This window comes from Melanostigma gelatinosum (assembly GCF_949748355.1).
Source record: "Melanostigma gelatinosum genome assembly, chromosome: 20".
NCBI classification, from domain to species: domain Eukaryota; kingdom Metazoa; phylum Chordata; class Actinopteri; order Perciformes; family Zoarcidae; genus Melanostigma; species Melanostigma gelatinosum.
This window is the reverse complement of record NC_136653.1, coordinates 8,643,857-8,670,848: the sequence shown is the minus strand read 5'-3', so window position 1 is coordinate 8,670,848 and position 26,992 is coordinate 8,643,857. Positions and strand designations below refer to the sequence as shown.

The 26,992-nt window shown below is 47.7% G+C and overlaps 1 protein-coding gene across 3 annotated transcripts in view; it reads right to left on the bottom strand.

The window, feature by feature from the left end:
- Positions 1-25,002, bottom strand: part of nrp1a (neuropilin 1a) — a 58,141-nt gene extending 33,139 nt beyond the window's left edge. For 2 of the 3 annotated variants that reach the window (XM_079292011.1, XM_079292013.1), the window contains exons 1-4: positions 24,861-25,002; positions 23,107-23,539; positions 21,691-21,865; positions 5,989-6,170 (exon numbers count right to left, since the gene is read on the bottom strand). In XM_079292011.1, the coding sequence (XP_079148137.1) occupies positions 5,989-6,170; positions 21,691-21,865; positions 23,107-23,173 (424 nt within the window). In that variant the 5' untranslated portion in view covers positions 23,174-23,539; positions 24,861-25,002. Of the gene's footprint in view, positions 1-5,988; positions 6,171-21,690; positions 21,866-23,106; positions 23,832-24,860 lie in introns of those variants that run through there. The other variant, XM_079292012.1, reaches the window with a different exon arrangement.
- Positions 25,003-26,992: the final 1,990 nt, after the last annotated feature.

Genomic DNA, 26,992 nt, shown 5'->3' with positions numbered 1-26,992 from the left:
TACAATAAATGAATGCATTTGTGAAATGTATGTATAGATACTTATTTCACCACCATCACCATTGGGTCTTCCTGTTTCTGCACTCTTTCCGAATTATGATGACTGAGGCCGAGCCAAAAGGACAGACTCCCCCATCGTCAGCCTTTGTGTGCCTGGCTGCGTCAAGGAACGGACAGAGCCAAGACATCACAAACAAAACAGAGTGGTGCGAGAAGACAGAGCTCTGGGGTCGCTCCCACCGGCGTGATAATCGTCCGACAGATCTCTTTTATCGAGTGGCTCCACGCTGGAAAAGGCTTCCGTCCCCAAGCTCTCCCTTGCTATATACCCAGGATGCATTGTGCTGATGTCCGCGCGAGAGGCTTTCGGTGATAGCAGTCGTGTTTTCCTGTGGCAGCATCCGTACCGAAGCCACATCCCTGCCCCTTCTTCACCCTCTGTTTTATCGCAGTGTTTGTCGCCGTTGCAGGCGTATTTGTCGTCCCAATAGGAAGGGGGTTGGAAACAGGAAGGGTTTTGTAAATATGAAAGGTTTGACTCAGGTAAGACTCACAGGGATCATACACTTAGATTGTCCCATTTTCATCCAAGAAAATCAGTTCGGCCTGATGTAGTCTGAACCACTGCTTGAAAACAAACAGCTGAGTTTACGACAGGAAGTTGAGGGAGAGAAAAAGAAGTAACCTTGAACATTTACCGGCAACCTCAAAGCAGGCACTCAAAGATTTACTGGGAGTAATGGACTCTAGTTTACATTGAGCCCCCCCTCTCCTCTGGAGGGGGGAGTAAACAGATGTCACTCCGACTGAGCGATCAGAGTTGGTTTAACACGTCAAGCCACAACCGGCGAAATTATATTTAATGGGGATCTGATTTCAGTCTTTGCAAGTGTTAAGAGATCGATACAAATCTTAAATAAATATGGTTTCAACATGAATGGAGTGGGGCGCCTTTCCACTGTTAGTCTCCCTGATGACTTGTCCTCTATGTCTCTATTAAGCTGTTGCTTTAAAGTGCCGAGAGCGGACCAGAGACTGGGCGTTAATCACTACAACAACATTGCGCCAAGGAACTGGTGTTAAATGTGACAGCCTCTTGCTATTTTCATTTTTTAATCTCGCTCTCTCTCTCTCTCTTTCTTTTTTTCTCCATCTTTTCGTCTCTCCGGGTTATTAGAGGCCGGAGCCAAAGGGGCTGAAGGTGTTGTTTTTGGAGCGCTAACTAAATCACCACTGTTTATGTTCCATGTTGCTCTCCGGCTGATCATTAGCCCAGATCACAACCCTCCACCACCCTTCATACCTCCCCTTCCCTCCCCTCCACTCTGTCCGCATGCCACGCGGATGGAGGGGTTAATGGTCGGTGGAGAATTAACTCTTTCAACACGAAATCAAATATTAACCTGAAGCCTGCGGAGTGTCCCTCACTGTGACAGATGGAAAATGGGAGGTTTACATTGACCCTTACACACACCCCGAGGCACTGGATTACTGACATGCTGTTTAGCGCTCTGACTGTGCCTGTGACGTTGCTGCTTGAGGGATGACACAGTGCTGATGGGATGGGGGGCCGGGGGGCTCACAGTCTCCCTCTGGCTCCCCTTAAAGAGATTTGTTGTCTTAGGTTTCCATGAGGGCTGTGTGTGTGTGTGTGTGTGATGACAGTACGTCTCCATGCCAGATGTGACCTATGCCATCAGGGCGTGCCGTCCATGAAAGCAAAGCGTGTCCTATTAGGCCCCACCCAACACACACACGCACACCTTGAGAGTGTTTTCACAGGTGCGTGCTCCGAGTCAAAGGGCCCGCATCACAGTGACATGATAAACGGGGCTGTCGCGTGAAAAGACGGTGTTTTTAAGCGTTATGCAGGCCTCCGTCCAATAGACTTAGTCATCCTGCTGAGTAATCGTGAGGAGACGGGGATGAGCCTGTATGTGTGTGTGGGTGGGAGGGAGGGAGGGCCGTCACTAGCTCTATCTCCTTGCCCACTTCAATGGGCCCTCGGCCAGCCTTGATGTGGCTCAAAGCTAACGCAGAGCCGTTAAGGGAAAACATATGTTGTGCATGTGTACTTAAGAAGACGGATCTTTTTCAGAAACACTCGAGGATTTTAAAAGAGATACTGTCAGATGACGGGATAAACACAGCTTTTGGTCCTCTGCTACAGCACCAGGATCTTGATGGAGGGTAACCCGGCCTCATCCCAGTTTACTCTCCTGAGTTTTCATCATACTGGTGGTGGTTTATCAAGTCCAGGCCATAGTTTTCCCAGCTTTTATTTTTTTGTTTTATGAACCATTTTATAAAGTCGAAGGCCTCCGCAGAGACACACACACAAACACAACCAGCTTGCTAATCTTGGAGCTCCCTTCAGCACAACTATCCCTCATCTAGCCCGCTTCTCCATCTCTTCCCCCCCCCCCCACCATCTACTACTACGCTCTTCCCGTCTCCTGCCAGACTTCAGCCAGCGGAGCGCGGCTGCCAATTTGCAGGCTATAAAATAAATTGCCCATGCTAATTAAGATGGTTGGATGGGACTGAGGAGTAGAGTGGGGTAGAGACGGACGCGGAAGCAGCCAGAGAGAGCCGCAAAACAACCTGCTCTCTTCCAATTAGACACTTCGCAGGCTACTGTTGATGAAAGCCAGGGCTTCGAACGCCAGCGTGCTGAAGTGTGTGTGTGTTAGGGCTGGGCGATATGGCCTAAAAAAAAAATCTCCGATTTTTTTACAAAAAATCCGATTCACGATTTAAATCGATTTTTTTCCCCCAAAATTTTTTGCAGATGACAGAAGCTGTTGAAAACAATTTTTTCTTTTATTTTGTGATGATTTTCCCAAGTAGGTTGATAAAAATAAAGTGCAAACAAAACCTGAACATTGTAGAAAGGTGCCTGTAGTATACAAAAAGTATTTGGTCACTCTTTTGTTTGCCTGAATCATTTAAATATAAAATTAAATTAAACATAACATTAAATGGCATTAAATAGTAGCCTTCCATTGTAAACAACTGTGCAAATGTAACTTTTTACAGTAAGCTTTTCTAACTGAATACACTGATACAAACACAGCATGAAATAAAATGTATATGACCCTTTAACATTCACATTTTCAAAAGTGCAACATCTGATCTAACATCAACATAACATATTTTGCACAGTAAATAAGTGCATGTAAACAAAATCAAGTGCATTCACAACATAACCAACAGTATTAAACAGTAGTGCATGTTTTTTCTAAATATTTTTTGCCAGGAAGACAAGCCTGTCTACTACCTCTGGCTTCAGGCATGCACGGTGGCATGTAACAATGCCCCCCCCCCACACACTGAAAAGCCTCTCAGAGGGGGCACTTGTAGCTGGCACAGAGAGGTATTTCTTTGCTAAAGTACTTAGCCTTGGAAAGTTAAGTTGGTGACGCTTCCACCAGTCAAGTGGATCGGTGTCTGGGTCAACCTGCTGGACCACAGGTCAGTTGTTGCGGAGTAGAATGACATCCCCTCCAGCTCCGCAGAGATCCTTTGGCGTGTACTATTGTACAGCCGAGGCAAGGCAACGTCAGAAAAATGTTTACGGCTTGGTAGCACGTACCTGGGGTCCAAAGCTTTGAGACGGTGAATAAACCCCGGCTTTTCCACGGTGTATATGGGCACCATATCTTTTGCGATATACATCGCGACTGCATCCGTGATGGCTTTCCACCGGGCACTCTTCTTCTCATGCGGAGTACAGTTGGTGAATGTCTCCAAAATGCTGGGTTGTTGTTGTGAGGTGGCGGCGGCGGCGGCCAGCAGTGAAGCTGCTGGCCGCCATTGTTTTAGTTTGTAAACAATGCGCGCGCACTCTACTACGGGAACCCAACGGGGGGGAGGGGTGGGGGCGATTTTCTCGATTTTCAATAAAACACATCGCCTTAAAGCACACATTCGAATTAATCGATTAAATCGATTTATCGCCCAGCCCTAGTGTGTGTGAAAGTGTATTTACATAGTTTACAGTCTAAGTGGGTAAAACCTGCACGTGTAAACATGCTTGTATAAGCTGGATCCCCGAGGGGAGTAAGTGTTTGCATATGTTCGCTATGCGGTTATATTTATCTTCCGTGTGACGTTTGCTTGCAAGTAACCCCAGATGAAAGGCGGTGCCGTGCCCGAGGTTGACTCCCACTGATCTCCACGGCTGTAACCGCGGTGATAAACAGCCTGCATTCTTTGCATTTCCCCTCATTGGCATGCACGAGCGTGAGCCTCCCGTTCCTCCAGCCGTTATCAGAGCATCTGTGTATCATCATTAACGTTACACGTGTTAGCCAACACAATGTTTTTTTACCCTGCTAATACCCTGCTCGTTGATAAGCTGTGCGAATCAACTAGCTTTGAATCTCTCTTTCTGCTTGGCTTCGCACTCACAAACAGGGCTGTTAATTGATCTCAGAGCACTGCTCTTGGCGGTAGCCGGCGCCGCAGTAGTCAAAACACGGAGTAAACTCAGAGCATAACGAGGGGCCTGATAGGGAGCGATGGCACACCCACGCTCTTCTCCGCCGGGGGGGGGGGGGGCACCCAGATGAATAGGTTCTGTCCTGGGTTTGAGCTACAGCGATGCTCCTGGAGCTCCCTATTCTCCCAAGTGCTGAGTCCCCTTTGAATTCCATAAAGATCCTCATCGAGGTCCAACTCTCGAGTCCTGACTCTCTATCTTCTATCTGCACTAACATCCGCATTTCTTGCTCGATATGTACTCGCTCATATCTCAGTGCCCTGTGAGTGTGCTCAGCAGTTCTCCTATCGCCACTGGGCCCCTAGCACGCCTCATTTATAATTAGCCCCGGCTAATAGATGAGGCTGGGAAACACCAAGCTAATCATGGGAAGAATGTGGTTGATTTAATGGGCCTATCGAGGGGGACAGAGGGAGTGTATGCCGATGAGCTTGCACATGTCGGGGTGGAGTGCCGCTTTTGATCTTGTAAACGGAGGCGCACTCTGCCAGCTGCCCTGTCGTGATGGTGATGCGCGCAAGCCCAGAGACACAAACACAAGCTCAACATGGCCCGGATTAAAAAGGAAGGAGGGAACCTCGCAGGGACATTCATCATGTCTCGGAGGTCACGGGGAGGGCCGTCCCATTGACTGCCGCGAAGGTTAATTAATGAAAGTGGAGTCTGTAGCACCTGTCTGCCTACAAGTCACTCTCCAGATATGTGCTGTCTTCCTCCTCCTCCTCCTCCTCCTCCTCCTTCCAGTCCAAAGGAAATCACCCAACAGGAAATCCTTCCTCTTGGGGTGCTGTGTTCTGATAAGACAGACATCCCCTGAGGATATCTGTGGTAAACCAACACTTGAAAAAAACATTTGTCGAACCACTGCTCAGCAAATTATGCCCTTGCTTATTGTACAATCATTCACACCAGATAAAAACTGCTACAATTACGGAACATATGGGACGATGATTCATTGGTTTTGAACGGAGCATATTGCCTGCCATATTGCAAGTGTATAATTTGACGCTCTGGTGCCTTGACTAAATCACAAACAAACCATGAAACTAGACGGAGAGCATCTTTCTTGCTCCATCATCACAATTATTCCTACGGTTTTCCTAATGTGTTACACATCGTATACGTGACAGTGTCAGCTGAGACAAATCAGATTGAAATGACTTGTGATGTAGAGCTTGTTGCAATGTTTTCCGAACCTCACACGAAGAACTCTATGGCTATTTTAAGAGCTCAGGTTGCTAAATTTAAAGTTACAGTGAGGAATTTTTAATTATTTATGAGACTCCATATGACCTACATTAAGACCCTGCTGCAGTAAAATGAGAGGTTTTCTAAGGGGACCCTGGTGCTCGGAAACACTATCACTTTTGTCCACAGGGAGCGTCAAAAACAATACAAAATAAAAGTTCCTAGGAGCTTTAAAAAAAGTAGGTAAAGGGGTTTGTCTGGGACAAAGTGAAGCTGCAGCTGTGCTCGGCCACCCACCTGTCTTGAAGATCTCATAGCGGATGGAGAAACCTGCCCCGTGCGTCTCATAGTCAGACACGAACTTAATGAAAAGTTGGTTTCCGGAGGAGACGACCGGTGAGGGAGCAATCTTCCCGCAGTACTTCCCCACTAGCTGACCGCTCTCGTCGACACCGTCTCGCACCTCCACGTAGTCGTACCTGAGCAAGGCAAGAGAGAGGGAAGCAGTGTAAGTCACAGTGTGCTTTAGAAAAACTGTTGTTTTCCCTTTAGGCTTGGTATTCATTCAGTTCTGTTTTTGCTCTTCCTATCGATTGGATTTATTGGAAATCACTACATCATGTTCATGTCTGAAGACACACACACACAGATAAACACACATGCCATAGATTCATACTCAGACGACCAACACAAACACAGAGCAACACAGCATGTTGTGCAGGTAATGTAGTGGAAATAAAACACAGTGTACTAATGAGGTCTCAGGTTAAAACTCAGAGAACAGGTGGGCAGGTTATGCTTTCAATATATTAGCCTGGCAAGAACACACACACAACCACACGCACTGCAGAGGTTTTGCGCTCCCAGCTGCACTGAGGTCAGGTTTATGTAACTGCTTTGACTACTGAACTTTAGCTGAACAGCTGTCTATATCTCCTGTTCAACCACTAGATAACACCGACGGTGTGTGTGCGTGTGCGTCTTGTAGGAGAGAAAATGGGAGTGATTGTATCTTGGCCTTTGGCTGAGGCTGGTGTATAGAAAGAGCAGGTGTTAAAGCTGTTAAAGATACACACACACACACACACACACACACACAAAATCATCACATTCAAATGGAATTTCAGACCCACGGCTATGGAAGGGTGCAGCCGCCTAATTGAGTCGGTGTAGAGTTTGTGAGCAGAAGAGGAAAACAGCTTTGAAATAGGATTGGGAAGAGGAGCCGTGACACACACACGCACGCCTCCGGAATCTGCCATGCAATACTCAAGCTGACTGGCCGACGAGGGTGGTCTAAAAAGCCTCCGGTTATCAGTGTGTGTGTGTGTGTGTGTGTGTGTGTGTGTGTGTGTGTGTGTGTGTGTGTGTGTGTGTGAGTTTGCATGATGGTTCAGATGACTTTTCCATGCTGTGTTTTGACTGTGAGCGACGGGGCGAGAGCCGCTCCAGAAAGCAGATTTCAGGTTCGGGTTTCCACAATTTCCTAACTGCCCGCAACGCACCGTGTCCCGCCAACTTTGTTGAGCTCTGCGGGCCACTTATCGAACATATTCCTGCCCAAACACCGCTGACCCGCTGCGACGGCCCTCCATCTTCATCAGGATGCCACATGGATAAAAAAAAAACACAATTCGCTCACGGTAAAATCGAGAAATGAATTCTGATGTGTGCAAGTATAATGTGCAGCAGGTGTGCGGGCACATTCGGTGAACACACATGCTCTCTCTGTCTCCTCCTCCCTTCCTCAGAAAATATGCGCCTTCCGGGCAAAGGGGTCTATTTTCATAGTTTTACTCGATTCCCAAATTACTGTCAAAACATCACGTCTCCTTAGCGATTTCAAATTCAGTTAATGCGGAGAATTTCACACAAAAAGGTGATTTACACTTTGAATGACGGCTCGGGGGGGTGTGGGGGGGGGCTAATTCCCTCAGGTGGGGCCTGACTTGTATCCACACGCACAAATTACCACATTTTTCCCCCCACAAAAATGGTTTCCTTCACCTGATTCAAATTTAAAATAAGACCTATTTGCGAAACAAAAATCAAGAGAGGTGATTTGTGGGGAAGGGCTATCATCAGGTTTATTTTTTTAAATGCAAAATATAACTAGTAAGAGTCAGCTATTGAGAGAGAGGCAGAGACAGAATGTAACTAAATGTAGAGCTGGATAGAAGTGGCACTCCTTGAAATTGGGTCCCCTGAGGAGGTGCGGTGGATGGATGACTTCACTCTTTCTGCTCGGCTGGAATGATCTGAGGTGATATGGAGCTGTTACCATGCATCAAGCTCCTCTTCTTCTTCTTCGTCTTCTTCTTCTTCTTCTTCTTCTTCTTCTTCTTCTTCTTCTTCTTCTTCTTCTGTCTGTTCATAAAACCAATGATTGCCAGTAGGCCTTGACAGCCAGCCATTTGCTTTGCTTTTCCACTTTTCAGGATCCACACCCAAATCTCATCAAGGAAAGTCCAGGAAAGATCTTGTTCCCCCCCCTACTTGGGCTCGTCATATAATTTGGAAATCCTCTTTTCTGTGTTTAATCCCCTGCCCGAGCTGTTTGGCCTCTCTTCATTTCTCCCCATCTTGTGATTACAGACCAGGTCATCTTCCTCCCTAGTTGCCGGACCACCAGCTGCTCAACAGCCCCGGCTGGGCTCACACAAGTACCACTTTGTTTCAGTTACTTTATCAGCTGCAGCACAGTAAAAAAGAAAGAAACTAGTTTCACGTGGTGTTTACAATGCTATTCCCCCACTCATCTCCTGATTCTTCTCTTCTCTCCCGATTCCTCTCCTGATTCCTCTCCTGACTCCTCTCCATCTTTTAGTTCCCAGCTCACGACGGAGAGCATCAATCTTCCTGTGGCCCTGCTCTGTTCTATCAGCAGACTTATAATTCACCTCAGAGCCTCTGTTGCATTTTTTTTTTACCCCGGTGCTTTATCATCAGATCGGATGGCCCTCGTAAAAGGCAGCATAGTGGGAGAGAGGATGCAGATGGAAGAGAGAATACGCCCCCGGGGGTCCTCGCTGTGCAAGGCGAGAAAGAGAGAGACCACCGTCTCCAAAATGTCTCTATTGGTGCCTAAATGACTGGTGTGTCAGCCAAAACGCCGGCGGTTCTGCGCCAGTGGGCCCACACGCTTCGCCCTGCTAACACAGATCCATCAGGCCCTTATCATCTGGAAGACATTACGGCGAACGCTTGGCGGGGCAGTTTGAGGGCTCCGCAAAAAGGCTCTCCTGTTGCCAGCGGTGTTAAATGTACCTCTAATTCATCGCTCTGAACACCTGTGGGGACCCGCTTCTAGGGGTTGAGCGTCCTCAGGGAAGACAGGACAGTTAACAACCTCTATTCAGGATCATAAAAGAAGAACATGGCCTACTTTTAAGCCCCCTATGGTCCCACAGTTTTGGGGTCTTCCTGACCTCCCAATTTAAGCTTAAATTCCTCCTCTCATCTACAACGAGGTGCTGGAGTATGACGACGGAACCCCTGCCACCATGAGCCAGGTTGCTAAAGACGTGTGTACGTTCTTAAGGTGGGCCGCCGAGCCAGAGCACGACCAACGTAAACGCATGGGACTGGGGGGGGGGGGGGCAGCGTGGTGGTATTCTACGTCATATCACTCCTGTTGTTGTTGTTCTTATTCCTCATGACAGCACAATCCAGTTGAGCCATGCATCTACTTATCGGTCTAGTCTGCTTCGGGTCTGGGTGGGCCTACCAGCACGCCACAACACACACACTCAGTCGATTACACACACGCAGTGAGCTGCCTACCACAGTGCTAATAGTGAAAAGCGTTTGCCAATCCAGCGGGGAAATTACAGGGAAAAAAGAAAAGGGGTAGTGGGCTGAGGAGGGGAGGGGGGTGAATGTAATTCTCAACGACCTTCGCTTCACCGACTCAAATGTATTAGCCTGCCTTCTCTCTTCAGGCACAGAGAGAAAGCAATCCGCCAGTGTCAAACGAGAACATTAGCCCTCCTTGCAAAGCCAAAGAGAAGGCGACAAACCAACAGCCTAACAATATAACAGTTATATTGCCCGAAGCTTTCCCATGGAAACAATCTGTCCTCCCTCTATAAATGTCCGCTTGATATGGCGCCATAAAAGCAATACAATCTGAGGCAATGGAATAACACTATGACAGACTGTATGAGTCTCATACAATTGGTGGGGTTTCTTAATCAGACCATTTATAAGCTCAAGCATGCTGTGGAAACCCCCAGAACAAGAGCTCTTTCTTTGCCATCACTCCCTTTGGTCGAGCTGTGCATAGAAAAAAATACCCTGCGCTTTTCTCCGGCATTTCTCTTCAAGCGGCTCTCACAGTGCAACTCGCTATCGCATGAAAAACATGTCACCTACCACATGTCAAAACATCTCCGGGTAACACAAGTGGAGAGGCCTGAACAACGGACTTGGGACGGCTTCTGTGAGGCCCGGAGGGGGCTTAGCAGGGAAAGGGACTTTGTTGTCAGCTGTCAGAAAACTCCGGAGACCTCACGTGTTAACAAGTCTCGGCGAACAAACTGTCACTCGGGGCTGTGGAAAAACATCATTAACGTTTGTACAAGCGGGGCACGAGACAAGCTGATCCCCGACTTACTTTTTCCAAGCCTGGAGGGGACATACCTTGCTGAAATAAAATGGTCTCTCTTTCTTTGCCTTCCCTCCCACTCTGCCTCCCCTGTGCACGGGACATTCATGAACCCGCACTAGAACAACAGGTCCACTCTTTCCTGTAATGGCCCCCGCATCAGCTTGCCAGGACAGACAAGGCAGACAAGCCGAGGCTACGTCTTAATGATCTCACCTGAAAACATTAATTGACTTGCTAACACTGCAATCTTTATTGAAGGTCAGGACCTCGTAGTTAAAACAGAAGCTTGACCATGGAGCAGGAAAAAAGAAAATCTGCAGCTATCACCCTCTCCACTGATGTGTCTCCACTTCTGAATCCACGGAAAATGATTGCAGGAGTCGAAGGCCTCGGAACGGGGCAACCAACCCAGCGGGACAAACCACCGACCAATCAGAGCTGATGGCTTCAGAAGTGGCTCCTCGTCGGCGAGGGGAGAAGGGCGTGATTGCTTTGCTCGCCGCCACACGGATGGATGGAAGATAAAAAAAAAGATGGATGAAAAGATGGAAGTCCCCCGCCCAGACGGCCCAGCTGCAGCCCCTCCAGCTGGCCTCTTTGGGTGTCGCCTCCACACGGGTTACACTCCGCTCGCCACTCATATTTTTAGATGCCGTGTGGCTGTTTCTGATTTTGCGGCGGCCTCTGCCACACGTTGGTGAAGCCTAGTCGCTTTCCCGAACAGCAATTACCATTAGCATTGATGGATTTAGCGTGCCTCCATCCATTAGCTTTCCTAATTACACTGTCGAGAGATCTGCTGTCGACCAACAATTGAATTAATGAATTTGGCTATTTAGACTCAATTATTGCATTCCCCCCCCCCCCCCCCCCCCCCTTGCAACACACACAATAATCCTTTATTTGGAGATACGAGCACAGACTGACAGGGGGAGGATTCTGCCCCAAAGGCATAGAGCAGGCTCACACTGCTGTGAACTGGACGTAGACAAGGGGGGTGATGGGTGGTGGGCTAAAAACAAGCAGGGGAAATAAAACTGACCACAAAAACTCCCACTGTTAGCAGGCCGACTAAATCCACCGTGCTCACCTCATATGTAAGGCCCACTGCACTTTAAACCCTGCCAATAGTGAAGTATGTTCAGCTGACTTGCTTTCTGCTCCCATGGGGGCCTGGGACATGCCTGCAGGGCCAAAGCCGGGCTGTTGCATATTTTCAGTCATCCTGTTGTGCTCACTTCAACCTCCTTCCCTCATTAAAATTGCGAAGCATGACAAATGGGTCACAATAACGCAACGATAGAAAAGTGAGGCAGTTTAAACAAAAGACGCAGTCAATTGGCTCGCCGTTACTTAGTTATTTGTTTTATGTGGCCTAACGCTGCTGACTTAAAGATAAACGAATCAGTAATCAAGTATTTTATAAATGGACTGATTGGTTTAAAACTGACTTCTTTGGTTGTGATGCATCTGAAAAAGTTATTTTGATTCCTGCTCCAAGACAGCTTCTGCTAAAAGAAAGACACAATGAGCGGCTGATTATATCTAAAATGTATTTTATCCGATTTTCATCAAGCTTTTTGCATTATTGAATATTTCTATCAAAATCCAGGGGTATATTTAACTTTCCAAATTAAGAAGTGATCAAAAAATGAAATATTAAAAAGGGGATAAATAATCCTTGTTTAAAAGGAAATGGTGAGCCCTCAACGTGTATAAACATGCAACATGTGTCAGTACAGTAACTACCTCAATGTGGTGCAAAACTGCAAGCTACCGTGTTAATGTTAATAATAATAAGACAAAAATACATCCATCCTCAGTGCTTTGCTGATGTGTGGACTGTCTGAGCGCGGTAAATAATAGCTGCAGTTGTGAGCCCGGTTGAAACTTCTTTTCTTCCCCATCACACATCTTGTTATTGTGACTACGGCGAGAATGAGTTACTACAATTAATTAGAAAAACTGCCCATGGCTAAATGGAAATACACATTTAGCACTTTCTGCCCCGCTAAGTGAGCTTGGGAAATGAAATTGCTTAGCATACAGCAGGGCTCTGTATGCATCTCAGCAAGCAGATATGAATATTCACACAGTGAACATATGCTTTTGAGAATGAATCCCTTTGGCTACATTTCTAAGAAACACTTCATGGGAGTAACGCAGTGTAGCAGTGGCCTTATTATACAGTCATTGTGACTGAGAGCTATTATGCAATATGTCTGTTATACACCCTATCCTGAGAAGTTTTAACACGTTACCATAACAGAGCCAGGAACTCTGTGATATGTTTTAGAAAGGGCTAAAAGAGAAAAGCAGGAAATTGGCATAAAAGTCTGAAGAATACGAGAAAAGAAAGGACGGCGAGGATGAAAAGTCCTGTGTGTTTCCTCAGCGAGAGGGGAGAGAAAGGGAGGGAGATGAAGAGAAGCACTTCAGCCCATTTCTGGGGCCATTACAGTAGGGAATGTCTCCCATTTGTCCCACCTTGACATTTGAGAGGATCTCTGATTACACGGGAGAGAGGGGCAGGCAGAGGTGAGCGGAGAGAGAGTCCTCCGCTGGGGTCTGTGGCACGGCTCGGATGATATGCCGGCATTACAACAATGAGAAGTCAAGGGTAAAAATAACAGGGCGCTGGGAGTAAGGGGGCGATGTGGCACAGCAGGACCGCCGCGTGTATGCTCTGATTTAAAACACACTGTCACCGCGCTGCTCTGGTCACCTACGGGACTCGGTGGCATGGATACACGCACACCCTGCAGGGAGTATTGGGCTGCTTCATCTTCACCTACTGTATAATGAACACTCAAACACCCATAATAAAATATGTCGATGCATTGGAGGCCCTTAAGCAGGGGTCCAAAATGGGCCCGGAACATACTAGAACCATTACTAAGCTTACATCAATCTATTTGTGAACCAAAGACAACCACCTCTAGACAAAGAAATCGAGAATGCTCAATTTGACCAAAAAAAAAAAAACGGCATACATTTCCATTACAGAAAAACAACAAAAGATTGGTGTAAAACCATGCTCATGCCGCTGTTAACTCGCCTCACTATCACTTGGACTAATTGTGACTTTCTGATAGTAAAACTCCAAAGAAGAGGCCAGGATCATACCCCAATCAAAAGGGTTCATTTGGGTATGTCCCAAAAAAGGGGGGGGCGCTTATTCGGGGACAGACTACGACTTGATATCCTGTTCATGAGGACATGGTATAGGATGCACTGGATCGCCCGGCATGCTGTAACCATGTGACGAGAAGAAACATGAGGAAACGTGGAGATAATTGTCAACAACCTGGAGCTAGTGACTCACTGAACTTAACAATGGACTGATTCTAGCAGAGTGAACGCGACATAACTTGACATTTTACAGGCTGATCAGAAAAAGACAAACAATATGCCCTCCCTGAAAAGGAGCGCCGCATGCGAAGGCAATCATCTATCTGTTCCTGATGCTGTGAGAAGATAGCGGCGCTCCCCGCTGGGTAACGAGCTGTGTGCGCGACGAGCCCGCCGCATTGAAAGAAGGCAAGAGGAGCTGAGGAGGAGAGGGAAAGGAGGAGGGGAGTTGAAGCTGGGGTCAACTAGAGGTAAAGGCTTTGGGTGCTGTTCAAAACTCTCTCGCCTCTCCACAATGGGCAGGAAGGAAGAAAGAGTGGCGTGGGTTGGTGGTGTTGGGTTAAAAGGAAACTGACTGGCCGGGGTGAAAGAGCGTGAAGGCAAGTAAGTTGAGCGGTTGATAGAGCGACAGAACTGAAACAAAAGAGAGAAGTAGTGCAAATAGCTGATAGAGGTAGCTTGCAAACAGGTGCCAACACGAATCCAGAAAGGGTTCAGAAGTGTGAAGCATGCTCAGCAACAGCTAGGGAAGCTCGAGGGCAATGGTGGTAATAACTGCACTGGGAATTATTCAATTAAACGCCGCCCATCCGTCCCCTGTAGCGTTCTCCCTCCTTCTTTCTTTTCCTTTGTCCTCCCTGCAGTCTGTGGAGGCGGCGGGGGAATGAGGGGTCGGAGAGCAGTCTGGGCTGGGTACTCCGTGACCCGGTCATGTGGCTGGACGCAGAGCAACTTGGCTGGGAGACTGTGAACAGGCCCCGAAAGAGAACTTCGCAGAGGACTTGGAATGTAGACAAGCAGCCGTCTGACCTTCAACCACACAGTAACTTTGAGACAAGACAAGCTATTTGTAGATCTTAACAGGAACAGGAAAAAGGATGGTGATGAAAATAAATAAGGGGGGGGGGTTTCTACAATAGACACACATTTGCTACAGCATGGCCAGTTGTTGCCAGATTCTTTTGAATGCGGATCAGCTCTTGGACACAATATCTACCGTTTATAACCACATCCGTCATTTCCTTCTGACGGCCGTATTGTTCTCACTGCCTGCAAAGAACTCAGATTTTCCAATGATGCAGCACTTCGAAGGCCAAATGAGCCGTGCTGCGAGGGCCACGCGCCAAGCGGTGTGTCTGTTCCGTGGAGCCGGGCAGACAAGCCGAATGCTCGGCATTACTGGGCCGATCTAAGTGCTGATGGCCAGCCAGCCCTTGCCAGCATTTGGAGGGCAAGGTGACTCTTTCATTTACTGGCCCTACAATCACACTTTCCTGCCAATTTGGAAGCAGTCCGGCCGGTAGTATCGTTTCCCTCTGCTTTCTGCTGAAATCCACTGGGAGATTGAGTAAGTTCATGAAAGAGAGGGGCCTTCTTGCCGCTTATCCCCGTGTGGACAGGGGTCATCCTGGAACAGCTTGGGGTACAGGCTTCTAATAACTCTTTCAGCACCACCCACTGTGATAATGCCACAGAAGGTTGTTTTTTTTACAATTACTGCCATCGAACAAAAGAAATGAGAAGCCGTGAGAAAAAGAAAAAGAAAAGCAAAGTGGTGGCTGCTATAAAAAAAGAAAGACCACAGCTAATGTTGCCAATTTAGCGAGGAGAGATCAAGAAAAAGAGCAAACAAAGCAAGGGCTTGTGAGTGGCTCTAACTCAATCAGAGAGCGGTGGGGTACCGCCCCATCAATCACTGTCTGCTTGTCGTCCGGGCCGAATCACGGCCAGCTGAGTGGTGGAGAAACACCAGCGAGCCGACCCGCTGTGCGCAAACACAGTGACCAAAAATGACCCGGGGGGATCTGGGGCCGAGACAGGAGGGCCATTGGCTTTACTACCTACCTACCTTCCCTCTTACCCGCTGCAACCCTGTGGTCGCTGAGCCCCCCCCCTCCAACCTGTTACCCCTTGTGGATCTGTAAGCACTGAGGCGTTGGGGCAACAAACGTAGGACCACGGCCACATCAATCAAACTCATGAGCCTCATTCAAGGTTAGACCACTCAACGCAACATGTCTGACAAGCCTGGACACGCCGCATTAAAGTGTCCAGACCTCCCTCTCCCTCTTCTCTTTCTGGGACGGGCGATGTCAGTAAAACATTGGGAGCTACAGTTTCTAAGAAATCCACCCCCGGCTACTGCTCTGCTACTTATGAACTCAAATGATTCCTCATTCATTCACCCTCCTTATCCCTTCTTGTTGTTTTTCCATGCGGCCTCATAAACTGGGAAATCAGCATTTAATGGAAGAAAAGAAGGCGCGAGACGAAAACCTGTTGCTAATTATATTATATGAGGCGGAGAGAGGGGGAGAAACTGTCCTTTGGAAACAGAAACGCAGAATTGAATCACAGCCCCAGTGTTTCATGCTTTTTCATCGGCGCCGGAGGGAAAAATCTGTATGAATTTTCTTACAGTCAATAGATGTGTGTCCAGATAGAGAGCTGAGATGAACAAATGTTGCCTTCTAATCATGACACTCTCCATACGGCTTCTTTTCTTGCAATCTGTTTCAGATATTTAACAAAAAAGAAAAGTAAAAGAGCATACGGCTGACATCTCGAAGCTGTGTGGGCTGTGTGCGGCTCCGTTCCACAAGAAACTTCCATATAGGGAAGCTTGCATTGGTTTTGGGGCTGGAATGAAAAAGGCGGAGGAAAAAAAAGAAAGAAAAAAGAATTCACCAGCCATGTGCCAGATACAGTTTAGGGACACTCAATCTCTGGCAAACACAAGCCGCTAACTCCCACATCGAGATGAGAAACAAAACAGGCAGACACATGAGACTGTTTGATGCTTTTGTACAGCCGTAGATATATGCGACCCAGGCTTGAAATCTAGCGGGTTGTTTATGAGCACTGGCCTTGTCGCGTCTCTCTCTCTCTCTCTCTCTCTCTCTCTCTCTCTTCCTCAACCCTCCCTCCCTCGCTCCTCCGTTTCTTACTCCTTGGCGGTGAAGTGGACCTCCCCTCCCGCTGCGAGGTAGAGTGGCTCGCCTCCCGGTTGTGGTCAGGTTGTGCATGAATCAAAGTGGTGACAGAGCAGCGGGGAGGATGGCAGATGCCACGGACAGAAAGCTTTTCAATCAGGCTGCCCTTCCAAGCCGCGGCCAAGGTGAAACACTTCACCAGCGGATGAAAAAAAACAAAAAAAGACCCTCAACCCCACGGTCACACACACACACACACACACACACACATATTGCAGGCATGTGCACAGACCTACTTATATCCTTCTCATTAGCCAGGGACTAACCCTTTATGGTTAAAAGAGATGAAGACGAGGAAGGAGAGTATTGAGAGTGAAGGTCAACGGTTTTCCGGTGCAACATCTCCGTCTGCCGTCCTGTCTCGATTGCCCACTGATTAGCTAACAAAGCGAACACTTAACATTCATCTGCAGCTCCTCATTTTGCTCTGACCGGCTCCCCTCACCTCTTCCACGCTTAAGGCGTGCAGGTCGCAAATGGGAATGATGAGCTGTAAACAGAAGTTGAAGTCGCATGGTGCTCGTCTCTGGACATTTTACCACGCTGACAAAATGTGTTTGGTGTAATTGCCGTGAAGAGCAAACGAGACGTATTCAAGGTGAATTGCTCTTTGAGCTGCTGCTGACAAGCTGGCCTTTCAATGTCATTTGAGGTGCAATTTGATTTCCATTGTTGTGAAGCATGCAAGTCTATTGCTGTGGAAAACACCAGGTGCATAATTTCAGCTGCTTTTGTCAAACCTGGTAGTTAAATGAAGCGGCGGCGCCTCGACCGCCGCTTATTCTTTTTTTGCTGTGCCTATTTTGCTGCGCCGCTTTGAACTCCGCCAGCACGGATTCTTCCCTGACATGCACGATGAAAAGACGTGCACGTCCACAACAGAAATAAATGTCCCCTAACAGGCCATAAGTATCTCCAACAATCCGTGTCACTCCGAAGCCCCGTCCGCTCAGCCCGGGAGGTCACAGCACTTCCCTTCTTTAAAAGCCTCGACCGCCACAGGCCCGTTCAGAAAAAAAGGCTCCTGTTGCGTTGCTGCCTTATTTACTTTTCTTCCATGACAACGGCTGATAAACGGCCACACAGCCCACTTCTCCTTATTTGCTCGGGATTGCCGTGTAGAGGAGGGTTAAAGAGGAATAAAGGGGGCGGGGAGAAGGAGCTGTTTTCAGATCCTCACTCCCCAGCTGGGAAGCTCCACCGCTCTCTATCGTGGAGCTGCTATTCAGGTGACAGGGGCAACAGGGGAATTAGGGTAATTGGCCGACTGGATCTTTTCCCCAAAGCCCCTTCTGTCCTCCACTCTCACTTCCTAGAAACAGGTGGCACTCTTTGTTGGGCACCGTGGCCATATGAGTGGAGTTAGTGGGATTCCACATGACAAAGACAGAGCCAACTATAGATCTAGGGAAGGGTCATACCCGCCCTCCCCCTCCCCGAGCTCCTGTTAGTCATCTCTGGAGTCCGGGGCCTGCAGGAAGGCCAGGAGGGGCAGGATGTCTATTGTAGAGGGTACACAGCGGAGAATGTTTGCCTTCCCAGCAGGCCCAGCAGCTCCACAGGGGCAGCTCGGCGGGAGACCGCAGTGGAAAGGGGCAGTGGGACGAAGAAAGGAGCGGACTACAATTAAAAAGAAGAGGAAGAGAGTGCTTTCCCAAGCTTTGAGTTACAGGCACCTGAAGGCGGGGGGGGGGGGGCTGACTTTCCCCTCCGTCTCCCCCCCCTCCACAAAGGGCTGCTGCTTTAGGAGACATTCCTCAAATATCTCTGCCGCCTAGTACCACCCTGCCATACATTTCTAAACAGAAAATCGGACTTGGACAGTAATAACTATAGTCTGTTCTACAAATGTAATAAATTGCCCTTTAATCTGCCTTACGTGAAACCTGTCCGTCACTTTGTCTCGATTGAAATCCACTGAAACCTCTGTGTTTCCTTCAGATGATGGAGACGAGCCTGGCAGCCCTTATCAGATCGCAGAGAAACGAGAGAGTGCCCGGTGAGGGAGCGGAGCGAAAGCGTATCTATTTACTTCAGTTTTTTTTCCCCAACTTCAGCTTAGCTCGCTCATTCCGACCATTTTTCAGAGCAAAATTGACTTCAAATATTTGCCTTGATGCGGGCGGCGCCTTCGCCTCAAACTTCATTTGCCGTAGGAGCGGAAACCTCCCGAAAACACTCTACAACGGAGCGTGAAAGGTAAACACGTTCTGCATTCAGAATGGCAGGGCTCACTTAAGTCTCCTTATCTCGGTGATGAAGTGCTTTCCTCCCCCGGCTCTCAGGATACAGGCCTCTGCACTTCCCCAAACAAACCTGTCGGGTGGAGCACACATGTGCAACAACACCACTACCACCCCCCCCACCCCCCCCCCCCACCCCCCCCCCCCCGGACAGACTCCACTCAGTAAAAGGCTGTTTTTCCCTTTTACGAGCATTACTTTGAGTGCTTCTTGTTTGGTTTTGCAGATAACAGCCATGTTGGGGAACATGTGGTGCATGTGTGTTCCATTTGCCCACTAATTAGATTGCAAGGCAGTGCACTGAAGCATGCATTGTGGCCCCCGCCACCGCCCACTCTGCCAGTCCATCTGATAAGGAAGCCATTCTCATCAGTTTCCATTTATGTGAGGGCTGATTTGGTGAGTGGCGCTGCGACGGGGAGTCTGATGGGTCCAACGCAAATCACACCCAACTACTGTCTACGGACACATGAGTAACTATTCCCCCATTCCATAATCCAGTTACCTATGACATGCCTTGTCAGCGATTAGAACAGCAGCCCACTCTCATGTTACAACGAGCCGTAATTTGAAATTAAGGAGGAAAAGAGGAAAATGGATTTCACTTCATGGCCTGTCGTTGCCGGCTAAAGCCAAAGGGAAGCGGCACGAGGCGGAATACATTGTGAAATGGAACTAAAGTCCCATGAAAACCACTGCATTAGAAACATTAAAAATGAAACGCCACTTTTCCCCGAAAAAAAAGTAGGGAAATAAGCTGTGGGTCAGGTCGACCCCGTTCCCCGGTGCAGTCTCTGTGTGGCCCGCATGAATCAGAGACTTACTTAAGTTTCACAGCCGTCTGTCCATGTCATTTGTTTTGGGTTTCCTCTCGACGAGCGGCTCATATCCTCCTGACCACACTTTGGGTATGACATAGGTCACGTCTGCTCTACGTGTAATGACGAAGGAAACAGGGCAGACAGCGAGAGAGAGTCGCAAACAAATCCACGACACAGACTTCATCTGCGAGAACAAGCTCATCTGCAAAGTCGGCGGCTGCTCAATGAAAGCGTCGAGCTCATTTGTAATTGATACACGGATGGATCGCTGAGCCCAAAGCCCGCCCTCCTTTCAACTTGGTAAAAGAAGAAGCAGCTTTCGTTGAGCCTGAGGGGGCCAAATTATTTTTACTGCGTGTGTTTAGAAACAGGAAATTCATTCCTGACTAATTTGATTAGCGCCAGCATTGTTTCTGCTAACACCCCCCTCCCTCCCCCTGTCCCTTCCTCTCCCTCTCTCCCCCTCTCCCTCGAACTGGAGGATGGTGGCCAGTTCAACAGTCTCTCTGGAGCTGAAATCGGACCCAAAAAGAAGTGTCAAGGAGCATCCAGCTTTCAAAAAGATGGCCGTATTCGGCCTGCCACAAATCTCTGACAGCAGTAAAGAAAGGTTAAAGTGGGATTGAGATCCGGGATTAAAAAAGAAAAGAAAACACACCCTGCAGACATATACGGAATGGGTGGGGGGGACACTGAGGGAGCACAAAAGAAGCAAAGGGTCCAGGTTTTTTGGGTGGAGCAGTGATACAGTAACAGGATCCAGCAAAGCCCTGTACTCTCCCGAGCCCTGCAGCGTAAACAAACAGCTGAGACAGTGCAGGGCAGAGGCACCGGCACACGCACTAAAACCACACGCACACACACACACACACACACACACAGAGACAGACAATCAGAGGGAGGCGGTCTGCCCAGGCAAGGCTCACCTCAGGGCAGCCACACTGACACAGCCTCATCACATTACTGTCTGTCTCCCGTTTCATCGGCTTAAACCATCTATCTGACAACAGGTTCGCCGCTTAGCTCTTTGTTCGACGCGACAGCTCGCGGCTCGCAAGTCAAATAAGGATCAGTAACTAACTGTCGCTAAGGGATTCACCTTAAAAAAAAGTCATTTCACCAAGTTTAGAGTTTAAATCGAAGTGAAAGAAAACAGACGAGTCAGATCATTTCTCCTGTTTCCAGCTCCGACATTAACAGAGTGACTGCCGAATTAAAATAGGCTGAGTTTTAGTTTTATTTCATTGAACCCCACTCTTGGAAGTTATTACTTGTTTTTGGGGAGTAATGGGCTTTTATGAGCAAATGTGAAAGTAAATGGCTCATTAAGATGGACATTTCTTCTTCTTCTTGCAGTGCATAAAGTAACCACGGTTAATGGCCTCCGGTGAACCCAATAGGCCTTTTGCAAAATGACGGCAATTCAAATGAATATCACACACCGGTGACTTCACTCCACGAGGACGGGAGGCGAGGGCATTCCAAAACCAGATGGCAGGGAAGGGACATTCCTGCATGCCCTGTGTAAGGGCAGAGCAGGGTCGCATTGGCGCGGCTTCGGTGAGCCTGCCGACACTAGATGGCGCAGTTTCATGTGCAATATGCATGAGGGGAAGGGTTGATTGAGTGTCTCACACACACACACACACACACACACACACAAGGAAAACACATGTATATATGCTATGAGATATAAATGTGTTTGTTTGTGTGAACAGCTTCTACGCAACCACTCATGGTGTAGTGGCTCCCAAAGTGAGCTTCCCAGACAGATTCATTTCACTACTAATGTTATTTCATTCACTCATCTTTGCAAAACAACAGAAACTGAATATTTTCACTCTATCGTCCTTATTCCAGATTAACTTTAAATCAGATTGGGGCCCTCGGAGACAAAAACATTCGATAAATTACGTTTTTTTGGGGGGAGGGGGGACCAAAAGCACATCTGTTTTCCATAGAAAATATTGTGGTGTACTTACTTGCACTCCCGGTCCTCCAGATCGAAATGCGGATTGAAGTTGATGAGGATCCGCTGGTGAGGACCAGGCGCCGATATCACCCACACGCATCTCTGAGAAGGGGGATAGGACAGGGGGTATCCGGGCGAGGTGAGGTAGTTGGCGGTTGAGATTCTGATGTTGCCTCCACATTTATCTGCCGAGGGAAGCGAAAGAAAAGAAGTGTTTTCAGGAAAATAAATTTATATTTCACAATTCTGATGCTCAAATTTCATACATTTGTATCACAGCTACATTATAGCGGCTTATAGTTGGACTAGACCAGAAAATGTGCAACTTCCTTAAGACAGGACAGATTCAGAGAAACTTTTTCTTCTCGAAGAGGGTCCAAAATATATCTTATACAAAGTTGAATTGGTCAAGACAAACACATGTTAAAGAGTCTGCACAGACTTTAACTGGCACACAATGTATGTTGGTATTTAGTATCATATTTAATAACATTATTATTTATGGTGAGTTCTTATGGAGCAGCCTTGCACACACTGAGATGAGAGTTACATTCAGATGGAGGAACAGTTCGTCGCATTATAATAAGAAAAGGAGCAGCTTTGGGGAGATGTATGAATGCAAATTAAAAAGTGTGAAAATGGAGAAGCTTCAGTGAAAGGAAAAAACTTTTTGTTTGGCCGAAACCGAAAGTCCAGTGATTCAGTCTGTTCCTCTAAGCTACACTATGAGTTTCACCATTAAAGGCATTCTGCTTTTCAGAGGGCCGCAACTCACATTTATCTTCATTCGCGCGCGTTTTCATCTTTTACATCTGCTGCTTTAATACTCACGCGCACACACACACACACGCGGAAATCAGTTCAATCGGAATAAAATGAGTTCTTACAGCACGTAAGAATAGAACAAGGGGAAGTTGTGTAAGCCGAGGATTTGGGCTGACTCTTTGAACTTCACTAAAACACACAGGGTGTTAACCGATAGCTGGCCCCGACAACACGGGATACAAACGTGCTCTCAAAGGAGCTTCTGCTGTATTACAACCATCACAATAGACTGTAATTACGTCAATACAAACAAAGAGATATTTAGGGATATTATGAGGGCATCGTGGGAGATAAAAACGCCTAACATGGGAATATTGGAGGGATATCATGAATAAAAAGGGAGAAAATAAAGAGGAAACACAATTAAGTCGGGCCATGAAGATCTCTAGTCGCTGTTAAGCAACAATATTGAAGTGTGTTGAAATATGATAACAGGGATTTTCCCGAGGTGTTGGCAGAATGGGCAGGTGAGCGCCTTGCGAGTTTGCCAAAAGATCAGCGGAGATCAGAGCAGGCTAATCTTTTAGAACAATATTGGGATTAGTAGCTTTGCAGTGTACACAAAAGCTTTATTTATACAGATATCAGATATCACACTGACCGTTTTTGAAAGCCTTGACCACCAGAAGGATTCCCATGAACAGGATCAAGACTAATCCACAATGCATCCTTGTTTCCTCACCCAAAAAATAAAATTACGCATACAAAAAGATAAAAAAAACTCCGAAATGAAACTCCTCCGGCAGGTTCTTCTACGAGAGTATTCTTCTCTCGACTCGACAAAATAAAGCGGGAGCGTCTCTTTTTTCTGTTTTAACGAAGTTAGAAGTGTAGGGGCTCAGCTCGCTGGCATCCTGTCATTCAGCTCCTGTTTCCTCTCGCCTGTGCCGGCTGCGCTCCTCTCTCTAGCGCCCACCGTGCCATATCCTCCCCGAAGAAGCCCAAAGATGTGGAAGAAGAAATGACCCACTCCCCGCTTTCGTTGTGGCGTTCCTAGTCCGTCAAACGATGCCCGGGCAGGAGGTAATCCTTGGCTGTGGGAAGGAAAAGAGATGTGAGCGGAGGTGTGAGCATGGGTTTGGGAGGAATGCGCTCTTGCATGCGGTCGCCGTGCGCTCTGGACGTTCCGCGGGTCCGTCTGTATACGCGCTGCTGCCGATACAAACACGGCTATAAGAAAAGGGCACAGATGCACCCCTCCCCCCTCCCCTTCACCCAAAAGTGTGACCACTTTTGCTTCTATAGGCTCAGAGTGGGTGAGTCGGAGAGGAGGATGATTGGCTTGATGACAAACAGCCAACCTATGTGGGTAAAGCCGCGTGTCTTTATATGTAAGCGGAGCCGCACACTGAGTCACAGAGTACCAGCAGTCCGTTAAGTGACATGACTCTCTCTCTCTCCCTCTCTTTTACTCTCTCTCTCCCGTCCCCTCCCCTCCTCTCTCTTCTCTGACCAAAAAAGAAGCTATCATTAACCTGAGACGCAGTACCAGAACAGGACTCAAATTTAAAAACATTCATTTGGGGAATCACCGTGTACCGAATATGATATTTATCGAACAGATGCCACAAAACCAAAGACCACGAACCATGGATTTTAACAATTAAAAACGCAGATTACAATGAAGAGGGGTGTTTCTTTGAGGGTGTCCTCCTTCTATCTGGGACTGTTCATGTTATGTGACACAAACTAAACTACCTAATCGACGGAAGTTCTCTTTTGTCTCCAAATCAATCCAGCTCGGATTGAAGCATATCTGCACCGCAGTTCTTGTAATAGGCCCAGTTTGTTTTGCACAGGAGCTAAATAATAGAAAGTGCCCCCCCCCCCCCCCCTCTTAGACGTTGTGGGTTTCTTTTGTGCAACAGCAGCTATCCAGATGCGCCAATTGTCTGCCCCACAACAGTGACACCATTAAACTGGCACTCCGATATTTAGGGTAAATCAATTAAAGCGTAAATCTAAGCAGCCTCGAGTCATTTACTCAAGGCTGCCCTTACTGGGTCACTCTGCGCGCACGCACACACACACACACACACACAAAAGGAACGGAGCAGCAAAGCCTAAATTGGAACATATACTGTCAAAATCCCGCATCAACACAACGCATGGCAATTCAGGATTATAAAAATAAAAAAGTTTGAATATGCATGTTGTAATCTAAATATCACCAAAAAAGAATATACCACACATAAATAAGAAACAACAGCGGGATCATATGAGATCTAATTTGTAGAATTGTTGGTGAAATCGTGGGAAAGTGGTGATACATCTATCATCATGTCAGTGCTCTCTCGCGCAGCGGTACTTCTTTCAGCCCTATGCGGTAAGTCAAATAAAAACAGCTGCATTCACCTGCGTCTTGAGGACTCGCAAAGCCGCAGGCATCCAGCCTCCTCTCTCCACTTCTAACATGCGTGGAGGAGCGGAGTGCAGCTACGATCCGACAGGCTCCCTCCGATTCTGTTCAAATGACACCAGATCTTCTCCGGAGACTCATAAAAGCAAGTTACCCCCCCCCCCCCCCCCCCTCCCACTCCTCCTTTTTTTGTTGTACACCGGGGGAGAACCACAGCGCAGTCCAGTTTGGTCCTGGGTCCCCACCGCGCAAAGACGCACAAGCCGACAGCCGGCGACTGGCTCTCCTCTCCGCGTACGGACTAGTCTCCTCCCCGGCGCTGATCTCTCCGGGTCTCTCTCCTTCTTTCGCCCCTTTTCATTCGGCGCTGTCACAAGTGAAATCCGGCCAGTGTGAGGGTAAAAAAATAAGCAGTCCCAAAAAATATCAGAGGGATCGAAAAAAAATGATCATGAAGACAAAAGGTAAAAGTCCTGGTTGATCTGTTGCAAGTTTTTTTTCTTCCACCCCGTCCGTCTCTTCGCGCGCCACCGCTCTCGGCTCCTCACGCTGATGCAAATGCAGAGGGTTTGAGTCCCTGCCAGCGCCACACGCCCCTTTACGAGAGATGAGTGCGGGCGCGCGTGGTTGTTTGCGTGCACGTGTGTGTGTGTGTGTGTGTGTGTGTGTGTGTGTGTGTGTGTGTGTGTGTGTGTGTGTGTGTGTGTGTGGAGGGGTTGTCTCCGCAATCGAGATGCAGATTTCACCCAGCTTCCGCTCTCTCTCTTCCCGTCAGCCCTTAGCTTTCCTTGGACGCATCAGATAGAAGATGCACGAACCACACACAGCAGAAAATGAGTAAATGAGTCATCTGTGGTTTGTACCTTCCTTTGCTGTCTGCATGTAAAAGTCCTTTTTTATTTTATTTTTTTAATATTTATTCTCTTCTATGGCAGGGTGTTTATACATGCATTCATTTGTTCATTGATTTGTCTGAAGGATGTACAGTTTTTAAAGCAAGAATGTATTTTATTAAAGCCAACTCTGCCTTTTGACTCCTGATCACTGACCCTGATCACTAATCCACTGCACCTAGCTTCCCTTGGATTGAATGGCCAATGGCGTGGAGGATCCCCCCCCCCAGAGATGCTCAGCAATATGGTCCAGCCTGTAGCACTTCACGCTGCGCCCACATCACAGTCCCTTTGGCAGGGGTTAGGGTTAAGCTGACTGGATTTTGGTTGGCGTGAGGTGGGAGTGAGAGGGCAACAAGATGGCAAGCAGAAAGTCCAGAGTGTTACGACGCGACACGGAGGCAGCGGCAGACTGAGAAGCTCTGCCCCACCGTGCACATTTGGGGGGTGTCAAGCACTCTGGCACATGAGGCTTGGCCTTGGTGGTAGCCGAGGTGTACCTTCCCTAAATATGCCCTGTTCCCAGGTATCCCCGGCGGTCGGAGAGGACTGCTGGGGAGTCCGAGGACACAGCAGCAGACGCCAATGAGGACCATAACACGGGGCGGCCGGCCAGTGGTTGATCCCCCCCTCTCTTTTTAATTGGACCTTTAGATTTCTTTCTTATTGTGCTGGACTTCGATTCATTTTAGCTTCCTGTTTAAATAGTTTGTACTGACACATTGTTACCGCAGGCTCGGCCTATTGTGCTGAACTTTGATTTTAGCTTCCTGTTGAATTAACATTTACACATAGCTGTTTTGTGGAATATTTGAGAGTGTAAATACATGTATACTTTTATACTTCATCATCACAGTAAATCTGTTACTCCCTGGGGGTATTGTAGGATTACTGAAGTGACATCAAAGACACTGTTAAACTATATACACACTACAAGTTCCTCTAGAAATATCAATGGAACATCATAGAGGTACTATGTGGGCTGGTGCCCTGGTTTGGGAGCCTATAGGGGCACAGGGGACCCACTGAGTGTGCACTGTTGTTTCCGTGAACAAAGAAGCTGTTCTCTTTTGGTGTATGGTCAATCTGTCTGTCGCACACTGCAGACTCACTCTTGAATGACAGCATTTTGTCATGTTGACCACAATCTCCTCACGGGTGACACATTTGGAATCATGAATGATGAAAACACGAGCGATCAAATGAAAACAGGAACTGTTGAATGAGCACCACAT